The sequence below is a fragment of the Cyprinodon variegatus genome, unplaced genomic scaffold, assembly GCF_000732505.1.
Source record: "Cyprinodon variegatus isolate N-32 unplaced genomic scaffold, C_variegatus-1.0 Scaffold617, whole genome shotgun sequence".
In the NCBI taxonomy this organism is placed as follows: domain Eukaryota; kingdom Metazoa; phylum Chordata; class Actinopteri; order Cyprinodontiformes; family Cyprinodontidae; genus Cyprinodon; species Cyprinodon variegatus.
This window is the reverse complement of record NW_015151070.1, coordinates 219,546-231,157: the sequence shown is the minus strand read 5'-3', so window position 1 is coordinate 231,157 and position 11,612 is coordinate 219,546. Positions and strand designations below refer to the sequence as shown.

At 40.7% G+C, this 11,612-nt stretch overlaps 1 protein-coding gene across 2 annotated transcripts in view; it reads right to left on the bottom strand.

The window, feature by feature from the left end:
* Positions 1-549: 549 nt before the first annotated feature.
* Positions 550-11,612, bottom strand: part of LOC107096354 (endothelin-converting enzyme 2-like) — a 26,135-nt gene continuing 15,072 nt past the window's right edge. For both annotated transcript variants that reach the window (XM_015392964.1, XM_015392965.1), the window contains 9 exons: positions 9,882-9,992; positions 9,680-9,778; positions 9,509-9,586; positions 8,795-8,898; positions 7,728-7,838; positions 7,523-7,590; positions 4,980-5,170; positions 4,803-4,898; positions 550-2,593 (listed from right to left, as the gene is read on the bottom strand). In XM_015392964.1, the coding sequence (XP_015248450.1) occupies positions 2,417-2,593; positions 4,803-4,898; positions 4,980-5,170; positions 7,523-7,590; positions 7,728-7,838; positions 8,795-8,898; positions 9,509-9,586; positions 9,680-9,778; positions 9,882-9,992 (1,035 nt within the window). In that variant the 3' untranslated portion in view covers positions 550-2,416. The remainder of the gene's footprint in view (positions 2,594-4,802; positions 4,899-4,979; positions 5,171-7,522; positions 7,591-7,727; positions 7,839-8,794; positions 8,899-9,508; positions 9,587-9,679; positions 9,779-9,881; positions 9,993-11,612) is intronic.

Below are 11,612 nucleotides of genomic sequence, written 5' to 3'. Positions count from 1 at the left end.
GCAGCAGCTTGACAAAGCCATTATGGCAATTATTTTTCATCCAAGAAGTATGCAGTTCTTCATATTTACACACACATCAATTTCGAACAGGTGGTATCAAAATGGTATCGGAATCAGCCAATACTGCACAGCCAGGGATCGGCTATCGGTATTGGGGCTAAAAAATGGCATCGGCGCAACACTACAAAAATCTTCAGATGGGTTCAGAGATTTATTACTTCCCTTCTGTTTTAGTTCCTCAAAATTTGTCATGACCAGCTGGAGCAGCCATTTTTCACTAGACTAAAACCATGCTCAGCCAGAACCTAGTTGGTTAGGTGCCATCTGTTCAATCCACATTATACCTGAAGGAGCATGACCGACCCAGGGCCGGGGGATCTGGGAATAAAAACATTTCTATAGCAAGTTTCATGTGGTTATATCAGCTTAAGGGGAGCTGTTAAGCTTTAAAGGGTGGCAAATGTAGCAATACCGTTAGACCCAGCTAGCCAACACCAGAACCAGTTACAATCCATTTGACTCCCAGATTTAAAAAAAGAAAAATGCCCTTTATGACTGAAAAATCTGAAGGTGATTTGTTCTTTAAGACCAAGCCTGAAACCTGTGCTGTAGAACCTGCTACTGTTAAGCATAAGCTAGCCTGAAGGTCAACATCCTAAGGATGTGTATTATCAGGTGCAAGGCTTAGTAGCATCTTGTTTGCTACAATGCTACCATGATCTAATAGGCCATGAAGAGTCTATCTGGGCCCTTATATAACCTCTTTGTTAATGGTTCCCCTTTACCTGATATTTAAAAAATGTTAATGCCACTAACTCATTCTCATCGTATATCAAGTTTTTATAGCAAATTAGGAATTCCTGATGGCATAGTATTGTTTTTTTTCCTTTTTAAGCTTTGTCTTTGCTCCGCTTGTTAGTAAACATCAAGAACTGGATTACAACACTACTTATGCGTACAATTGGTCGAAAACATTGTAGGCGAGTGCGTGAGGAGCTTTCAGTGTATATCCAAAAAAACTAACAAAAAAATTGTCCAAGATCAAGTGTATAAAGGTGCAAAAAGCTGTGAAAGTCCAAGAGGAATACAACTGGAGTTTGGCTGGGAAAACAATCTGACAGTTGGGAACTTGCTAAAGCTCAAGAAGTATTCTGATGTCACTGTGAAGGTACTAGACACCGGAGTATCTGACCTTGTTAATAGTGCTACTGGTGTTAGCAAGCCGTCATGCCCTATCTTTCTGAGATGTGGCCTTAGTCGGTGTTTCAACAGACACCTTCTGGCTTTAAGGTAGTTTTGCTGTACTTCCAGCCGATGGCGCCAAATCTTATGACAGCTCTATGGCTGGAGTTCTATTTAGTCCAAAAAGGACGATTTACACACTCACAAGACAGAAGCTTGGAGTAAAAAGCCTTAATTTATCATCATTAACTGGATTTGGTCTTTTTAGTATCGGCATACAATGTGATGATGTACCTTTAAGCTCTTAATATCCTCAAGTAATGCCTAACCTCTTCTCAGGGTTACTTCCTTTAGCCTTCATCGCTCCGTTACTGCAGCTGTCGGTCTGAACCACACTCTCCGGGCCTCATTTTATATTTAAACACTTTATTTTAGACTTTGAAGGCAACATTCTGGATCATGGCACATTGTTTCTGGGTTTAACAGGGAAACTACATAAAGTAGACTAAAGGAATCAACTGTGGAGATTTGACCTTAAAACTGGCACCAATAAAATAGTGAATAATTCCACTTGAATTCAAGGCAGCAGATGAAACAAAGATGATTGTCTGAAAATGTTCGATTGATGATAATAGACTTTTTTGTGGAAAAACAGACAAAATTCATCAATTTATGATTCTGGCCAGAAGACTGTCAGATACTTTACATTTAATTGGCTGTCAGCGGGATTAAAGGAACATTACATGTATATTTGAACATTAAAGCCATTTGGTGTTAAATAAAACCTCTAAATGTACAGATAGAGTATTTAAATCCTTGGATATCTTCATTTTCCAGCATCCAGCCAATCAAACGACAGCTTCCTTACACATGGGTGAAGTAATGGGTCAGTATGGTGTGAGGTTATCACAGTGATGTCACAGACGAAGATACAGAAACCCCTCATAAAAAAAACATACACTTAAAAGCCCATTAATGGGGATAAAGCAAACATCAGCAACACTGTCCCATGTGGCTTCATCACCATCATCATCAGATCGTCACGTTTCTGAAGTCCGTTGAAGCTGTTCGGTTTCCAGACAGGAAGTTAGTCTGATCGTCGCCAAGTAACTGATGAACTAAAGATTACACATGGGCTGTGAACGCAACGGGTCGTGCAGAACCTAAGACACTATAATAACGGTCAACCTGTGGATTGAACCGATTAACCAACCCCATCGCCACTGCCGGTCCTCTACCAGACCTCACAGCGCTTCCCGGTGTTCATGGGCGTCCCTTCTGGACATTGGAAATGTTGACTGAATTCCGGAGAGTTGGCCAGAGTGCCGATGACTCTGTATTTGGGGGGGCTGTGAGGGTCGGTCACCAGGCCCTCGTGAGCGCTCTCTGGTGTGCGAACTGAGCACCATACCTGAAAGACACAAGAATGCAACAGAGATGGTTCATGGGTTGAAACATAAAACCTCAAAGGTTGATCCAACCATAGATGCCTAACTGAAGTCAGAATTCTCAGTATCTCACATTGTAAACTAGATATTTTTTTTTACCCAGCCTTCTCTTCATTTCCGTTTCATATTTCCTTACTGTTAGAAGATAGCACACATAAATCAATATATTACTAACTAGCTGAGTTTCATTCATTCAGGCCTCAGAGCTGCAACACTACAAGGTGTCTACGGGAGAGGGGTTGTTTTTCCTATTAGGGAGTGTTTGGGATATAATGAATAATGCAATAACAAGCTAGACTGTTTCTAAGGGATTATTTTATAACATTATGTGTTGTTTCCACCTGTCTGTAATGGTTTGGGTAACGATATGTGGAGATCTTCACAGAGTTTTGCAGGGTTTAAATTAGTGAGACAAACTTTGTCTATCCAAAGCAGGGCTGGACATCATTCTCTTTTCTTGCAAAGAGAGTAAAATGCCAACTGAGATCCGTTGATCTCCGTAGACTTAACTGCACTGTATAGCTGAATAACTTTTTATCACTACATTAGTTAGAAGATACCACCTGCACCACTAAGCAGACTCCTCAGATTTGTAGATGACATCACTCTCGCTGCTCTAATCCAAGACAACACCTAATCCAGGGAACAACGAAGGGAGTCCTACAGAAACTTCACTTCTTGTGGTATCTTTATGACAAAAACTTTCCACAGGAGCTGCTGGTCATCTTCTAAAGCCCTGTCATTCAGTCTGTCCTGTCTGGTTTGGGTCTTCCACAAAACAAGGCCACACTCAACGAACAATCAGGTCTTCCCTTTACTCAGGGGTCAGGGAAAAGCTATCCAATATCTCTGCAGACCCCACACATCCTGGACACAAAGCTTTTAGAAATGTACCTTCAGAGTGGCACTACAGGACACCAATTATAAAAAAAAACAAGCACCAAAGGCTTCAGCTTTCATTAAAGGAAAAATCTTGTCATATACAGAATTCAAACACCTGAAAGTATTTTAAAATGAAATTATTATATACTGTTCACTAAGTGTTTTTAATTAAGAGTAATTTTCATTTGAATGTGCTTTACTGGAGGCATCCATGTTTGTCAAAGAACACTACTGCGTCACGGTGCGGTATCGCTGTTGATCAAGTCCCAGTGCTGTATCTGGTGTTTGTCACAACGCGCTATTATCCAAGTTATCTTGAAAACATTCTTCTTCCAAATGTTGGCTACATATTACATCATCATGAATCATGAATCAGAAAGGTGAAATAACTCATTTTTTTCACTTTTACCCAAAGTATTACATCACCAAACTGCCATGCATGTGGGTATTGTCAGTTTCACTATAGCTCTTGTGAATTTCAATGGTAAAGTCCTCTGGAAATCTTCAATAATTGTTGCTGATTACAGATGTGTCTAGTAGTTCCCATTGATTTTGCTTGTAAAGCAGGAAGAATGGAGCTAGGCTTACCGCACCATGACGTCACTGCCGGAAGGAGTGAGGTGTTACTATATTTGGGAAAAAATGGCTGCTCCCAGACCCATAGATCGCAATAAAAGCTATTGTTATTTTTTGTACTGATCAACGTGAAATTCATTAAATCACCGCAAACCTATTATTTTTAGGTATATATAACCATCTATTGGTTATTCTTGTTTAACTGGACTTTTCCTTTTTGGTTTTGCAGAAAAGATCCTTTCACATCTCTCTAAATCTTCAAAAGCATATTTTCAATCAAGCTGATGAAAAAACTTTGACTGGACAGCAAACAATCTGACTCTTCTTTTTAAGATATTCTTTTCCAAGTCTGCCATCTGGTGCCGTGTATTAATCCCTGTGGAACTCCATATTATTGGAATGATGGTTAGCCGTTATCAGAAGCAAGAATGGAGTCAGGATTGAAGACTGCACCCTCCAAGACAGACCTTCTGAGACCGATATCAAGACGGAGGCCAAATGTTTAGCATATAAACTAATATTTCTGGACATTATTGTTTTGTACACCAAAAAAAATGCAAAACTAAATGTACAAAGGTTAATAATCCAAATAAGAAAACAAAAACTGAGACCAATGAGCTGAGACAAAGCCTGAGCCAAGGCTGGGAAAAAAAAACAACTAACAAAACAGGTCAAGGATGGTCTCAACACCATACCTGATGAGAAGAAACTCACCTGAGCAAATCCTAGAAAGAAGAGCTGATCATTTGTTAGGTTCACGGCTGGAAGCCTCTTCTCCTCTCCATTTTTCCTGATCCACGATCTGTACGCCTGAGATGAACAGAGAAGATGTAACACAAAATATTTAGATGAACAAGACAGCAGCAAGTTTAGGTCTGTGTTGTTACTAACATGGTAAGCTGCTTTCAGTCCCCCATTGTCAGCAATGTTTTCTCCAAGCGTCTGTTTTCCGTTGATTGGTTCCCCATTTACGGTGTAGTGGTTGTACTGGTCCACCATGCACTCTGTTCTACGACGGAACGCCTCCACTGAGGAGTTCTGCCACCACGGCCTCAGGTTACCTTCTTTATCGTACTCACGACCTGGAGGACAAGACAAGGCCATCAGATCTTACACCACAGACCTAAAAACCTAACCAGTTGGGGAACTCATGGTTGTAGAGTTCCTCTGACCTGGATTCACAAAGTCTGAATCTGATTAATTTTATGTAACATTCCTCCATTCTTCCAATTCAGACTGAAACATGTTCAAAACCCTAGAATTGAGAAACCAAGTCATTAAGAGTTCTCAGTCCTATATTGTCCGATTCTTCCTGTAAACGGGTCTCAGGATGAGATTTCCCCTCACATCTTTGGCTTTTAGATTCTCCAGATTAGGAGCGGAGCCAAAGCGATTCCCTTCTTCCTCAGCCTATAGACCAGTGGTGTCATTCTATGGACCAGTGGTAACCAATTAGAAATCAGCAGGGTCTGAATAAAGAAAATTAACCAGTAAAGGTCCGGAGATATTTTTAATTATAATCCGTTACTTTAGACAGAATTTAACACTGAAATAAAATGCAGGTGTTTTTTCCATTTTAAAATCTAAATTATTTTGTAGAACAGAACAACAATTGTTCAGTTTGGTATATTGACAATTTCCTGATTCACATCTTTGATAAACACATGAACTGACCGTTTTTTTGTTTTTTTTTCTGGCTTAAAACAAAGCCCTTCTAAAGCTCATATCAAGGAGCTCACTTTGAGCCTGATAAATATTTATTTTTGATTATTTTTATGGTGGAGAATCCTGCTTCACAGCAGCAGGTTGAGCCAACATCCTCTAAATGTGCAGGGTCATCTTTGAGCACAACATTTCACTTTTCTTTCACCAGTTCACCACAGTTCTTCCAGCAATCCACACCTTCTCTGCTCTTTTTCTCATCTTCTTCTCCTTCTTTCCCATCGCCCGGCTTGCCACAGGTTTGCCTGCTGTGTCTAAAAGTAGCAGCAGCAGCAACCCAGACTGACAGCAGCTCATTGGATAATTAGTATCAGGTTTAGCCTGGTCCCGACGCTCCAGAAGGCTTTACCGTATTAACAGGAGAAGCAGCGCAAGTTAAGTTAGACACTGCTAGACAAGTTAGACATTTATAAATGTTTTAAATCAGGTTGGGTCCGGATTAGCCAGCAGGTGGGTCCGGATCCCTATAGACCAGGTGACCTTTAGTCTATAGAGGTTTAGGATGTGGTCTTCCATTATCTTCATAAGAAAATGGAAACATATCTGTGCAATAGATCTTTATGGCTGCCTGCTGCAAAGAGTTTTGCCAAATGTATCCCTACCATCACAGACCCTGGCTGATGGGCACTGCCTGCAGACAAGACCCTGTTCAGACAGCAGATGCCTCCAAGCCCAGAGCAGTGGATTCTACCTCTGGATATCCAGCCTCTGAACTGCAAACTGAAGCTTGCAAAGGAAACTGTATTGTAGGAAAAGTAATTATAGCTTCATTGGGAGGAATGTGGAGTGATTTTTTTTTCCATTAACAGTTTTTTTCTTAGAAATAGTTTTTAAAAATGTTTTGTATTGAACCTTTTCTCAAATTTATCTTTACATATTTAGTAATTCAGGTCTTTCAATTTTTATGGAAAAGAGTTTATATTTTCCTTTTTTTCTCCTAATACAAATTTCATTTTTTTTTAGATTTTGTTTTACAAAAATATTCTTTTAAAATTGATTTTTTTCTTTTTTAATTTCCATTTACAAAATGTATTTCTGCTGTGCATAGAGAAACATTTGAAGATCTCCACCCATCTGAGTGATGTTAATCTGTCCAATGATTTCTCCCGCAGTCGGTATCAGACTGGAGATCTTTACCGATTAGACGAAAATGGTTGCTTCAGGACCAAATCATTAGTCCTGAATCATTAATTCCGGACAATGCAGTGACAGCCAGTAACCAATACAATTGTCAACTAAACCCGCTAATTTCTAATACAACAATTTAAAAAACACAGATTAATATAGAGGTATTTTATCAGATTCAAACATACAGTTAAAAAAAAACTGCTTGAGTGTGGATTTAAATTGTTTTTTAAGTTTTATTTATTCTGTTATGTTTATTCTCTGTTTCTGTCTCACTCTTAGCTACTAGAAAGAGCCATATATTTTTTCCTAAACGTTTAACTTTAATTCCATTTCATAAAGTATTTGTTAATTTAGCACTACTTTTATATTTTTACTCAAGTAAAAGTAGACAGTTGTCCAGGTACAACATTTACAGTTTATTCCCCTGATCTCCAAATAGATCAAGTTACTCATGGTGGTTTGAATCTATTTTTTTACTTTCTATAGCCCTAACGGGGTGAAAAAAAAGGAAAGGAATATTTCTAAAACATACCAGACTTTGTAAAAGCTTTATCACTGAATAAACAGTTGAATCTGTTCCTTACCCTGATCATCAAAGGCATGGGTAAGCTCATGACCCATCACCACCCCAATGCCACCAAAGTTCAATGCTCTGAAAAACAACATTTTAATGCAGTTTTAAAACATTTCTAATCAAGCAGAGGAGATCAAATATGTTCTGAAGTCAATGTCTCTACAGGTGGACAGACAGACAGACACAAAGAGTGGTGGATGTGGAGGTAAACGGACTTAGGATGGTCGTGGGCGTAGAAAGGAGCTTGCAGGATCCCAGCAGGGAATACGATGCCGTTCTTAGTGGGCATGTAGTAGGCATTAACTGTAGGAGGAGTCATGCTCCATCTGCAGGAGGAGAGGAGGGAAGGAGAAGGAGAGAGGGAGGGCAGACAGGAGTTATTGTTGTGTCTGTAGAGTTGTGTATATATATATATATATATATATATATCCACCCATAGAACAAAACAGGAAGATATTTTAACATATAAGACACAAAGCCAGGTCTTTTAGATGTTCTTGGCTCAACTAAAGTCACACCCTGATATAACTGAACGAAGTTCTCTGCAAGAAGGAGGATTCCCCATAAGCACAAAACTGTGCTGGTCCAAAACAAGAGCTAACCTAAAGCTCAAGACCAGGATTGTGCGGACAAGTGAAAACAGGGAGAAAAAACAAGAAAAGGGACACAAAGCAGATCTAGCAGAGTTTCTCTGTCCAGCTTCAGCCATGCGCGGCTGGTTGGGTGCGTGTTTGTTTCTCATCCAAATTATGCAAATCAAAAGATTTGTTTTCCTCTGGTTAAATATAACACCTGCAATAAACAAAAACTTGTCTTCATTTGCAGGCTTTGCATAAAAGGGCTTGTTATGTTGTTTTTCTTTGCCATAGGATTGTACTTAATCTCATTGTGACACACGCAGGATAACGTACTGGAAATTTAAAAGGGGACTGGTTTCTCTCTGAGTAACATATCTATTCCAGATTTCAATTCAAAATTCTTCAGCAGCAAAACAAAAACGATCCATTAGCCTATAGAGGCTAGACTCTGGAGGAAAACAATTGTAAACCATCTGAAGACCTGACCTAATATTAAATATGAAAATAAACAGTAAGGCTCAACTTTAGGATGTAAAGTCAGAAACATTCTGAATCTTTTCTAGATTAGAATAAAATCATACAGCCAAGTACAAACATAGTCTGGTTAATCTTCCTCCAGTCTCTTCCTGAGTATATTTAATGAACCTGCATGTTTCTAACAAACTGGATGATGGTCTGAGATGTGAGGGGTGTTTCTGAGTTACTGGTCTTTGTTTGGAGTCTTCCTCAGCTGGTCGGCCATCACTCGGGCTGAGAAGTTGTAGAAGTTCAACATGTTTTGGAAGAAGCTGTCATCCGACACCTCGTACTACAACACAGAAAGAGGATGTGATGACACAAATACAACAGCAGGGGGCAGAAGGAATCCACCTAACCATCTGAAACTGAGCACAAATTAGGGGGAGTGTGGCAGCCTAGTGGTTGGGGCATTGCACTTAGAATCCAGAGATCCTGAGTTCAAGCCCCACTTCCCACGACTGACACCCTGACTCCCTGAGCAAGACCCTTAACCCCAGATTGCTCCCCGGGCGCCGCACAATGGAAGCCCGCTGATCCCCAAGGGGGTTAAATGTGGACAGTTCATTTTGTTGCTCTGTACTTGTGACAAGTACAGAGATGAAGTTGAATTCTAATCTATTCCTTGCTCCTGCTCTCCCCGGCGCCTCCTGTTCAACTTATCTCAGGTTTCAAAACTTTAACTAGCTTCTTCTGGTTGTCTAAAATAAAAAATAAAAAAATCTATTTGCTATGGCTGCTGCCACACAATGGCAGCCCACTGCTCCCCAAGGGGATGTGTCAAATGCAGAAGGTGAGTTTCGTTGCTTTGTAATTTCAAGACAATAAAGTTGAATTCTATTCTTTCAAATTAAACAGGACAATAAATGTGGTTCTGTTCTGTCATCAAAGCTGGGACTTACCCCATCGTAAACATCATCCAGCTCTTTGGGATCCAGGATGAATTCTGGGAAACCAATCATGTCATAGATGGCATCTGCCTGTGAAGAGACACCAGCATCTTTATGTCTCTTTAAGGACACCACTTCATGCAGGAGTATGAAATAGGTGACTTTAAGACTCGGTCCAGGTACCTTGTCCTTAGCAGCCTGTCTTGTCTCATCATCCATCCAACTGAGTCTGTCCAAAGCGTATTTGAATGCAGAGCGGATCTCATTGATCATATCCTCTGCCTAATGGAAAAATGAAAGTTGAGCTGAAGTTACCGAGGTCGGACCTGTATTAGGACTCCTGAACCTACAGGGATAATGTCTCCGGATACATGCAGGGACTTACAATCTCTTTGCTGTGTTTGTCAAATGTTGCCTTGACAAAGAGGGCTCCAAGAGCAAAGCCCAGAGTGTCGTCTGTGTTCCCGATGCAGGTCTGCCAACGCGGCGTGCATGACTGCAAAAGGAAAACTAGTTACAACCATGGGACCAGGTTGAGCAAGCCACAACTGGTTAGAACCAGTTACAGCTCACTGGAACAAGTTGGTTAGAAGCAGCTTAAACCAGTTACAGCCAGCTTCAGCCAACTAGAACCACACTGGAACCAGTTATAATTAGTTTGAAGCAGCTTAAACCAAGTTGAACCAGCTACTACCAGCTTGAAGTAGTCAGAACTAATTGAAACAAGTTACAACTGTTGGAAGCAGCTGGAACAACCTGCTAGCAGTAGAAGAGAAAGTCAGTGCCGGCCAGGGTCGGACTGGTAATCTGTGAAAACGTTGTCAGTGACGGCTCTGTATCGTGGGAGTGGGTGTCTGGCTGGCTTTGTGCAAGTGTTGGACGTTACACTTCAGCTGTCACCGTCGCATCTGTGTTAATAACCAAAACCAGTAAAACTGCATTATAGAAGTCTTGGTTATGGTCTTCATGTGATAGATTGGTTAATCCAATGTGTATTTGTGTTTCACATTTGAGACGCATGCATTTGACTGTGCTTCTATTTTTTCTTTCTCGGGGGTGCTTTGGGTGTAAGTGGGCCGGTGTAGATGGAAAAACGCCAGGGCTAAAAATCGTTCCCAGTCCGAGCCTGGAGCCAGCTGAGGGATGTTGATCGAAACCAGAGGTGAGACCAGACCTTCAGCCTTTAATAACTTCTAGCATGCTATGAGAAAAGAGGAATCCGGCACTGAAAGTGTCAAAAGCAGTTTTAAAGGGAACATTCTTTTTGAATAAAAATGGGAAACCTAAATAAGACATGGAAATCAACAGTTAGTTACCACAGGCTTAATTACCAGAGAGTCTGACCGTCAAAACCAACCCAAATGTTTCACGTGGTCAAAACATCCACCAAGAGCTTTGATTAGTTAGTGATATCAGTGATGCAGGTGATGACGAAGCACAATCCTCTAGCTGAGGGAAGCTGGTCTTGGTCTGCTCCTTGAGGATGTTTCACCTTCATTTAAAAGGCTTGTTCAGACCGGGAGGAGGGAGCATCTTAAAGCAGGTCAGTCATGTCCCCCCCTCTCAGTGTAAAGGTCTGAACCTCCCATTCATGGGGGATCTGGACACAACAAGTCATGTGTTTGTTCTGCCCAGCCACTGAACCAGTTGAGTCCAATCTGCACAGGTTAATTCACTCTGCAGATTGGACTTGCTTGATTCAATGGCTGGGCAGAACAAACACATTTCCATTGCTGGAACCTCCCTTGGCCAAAACTCAAGGTCTGATGATGAGAGATGAATCATCTTCAAGCAAGAACCAGGTGCCTTCCTGGGTGGCATGCTCAGTGATTCCCAACGACCAGGGGGAATATTAACCTCACAGGGTCCAAGTACAGCAGAAATGTACTGGACAGTGACCATCGAAGCCATTCAGAACTGGCAGCAGACGGAAGTAAGAGGAAGAAGCTGTTTGGACTGGTTCGCACTGGTTCTTGCTGGTCAAAGTAGTAAAAGTGACAACGTGTTATTTAGCAACACTTTTAAGTCGTTTTGATTAAAAACTTATTCAAAAGGTAAGAAAGAAATGTCAGCATTTTTTTAAGAGATAAAACTTCAGCTATATCAGGCTGTTAAA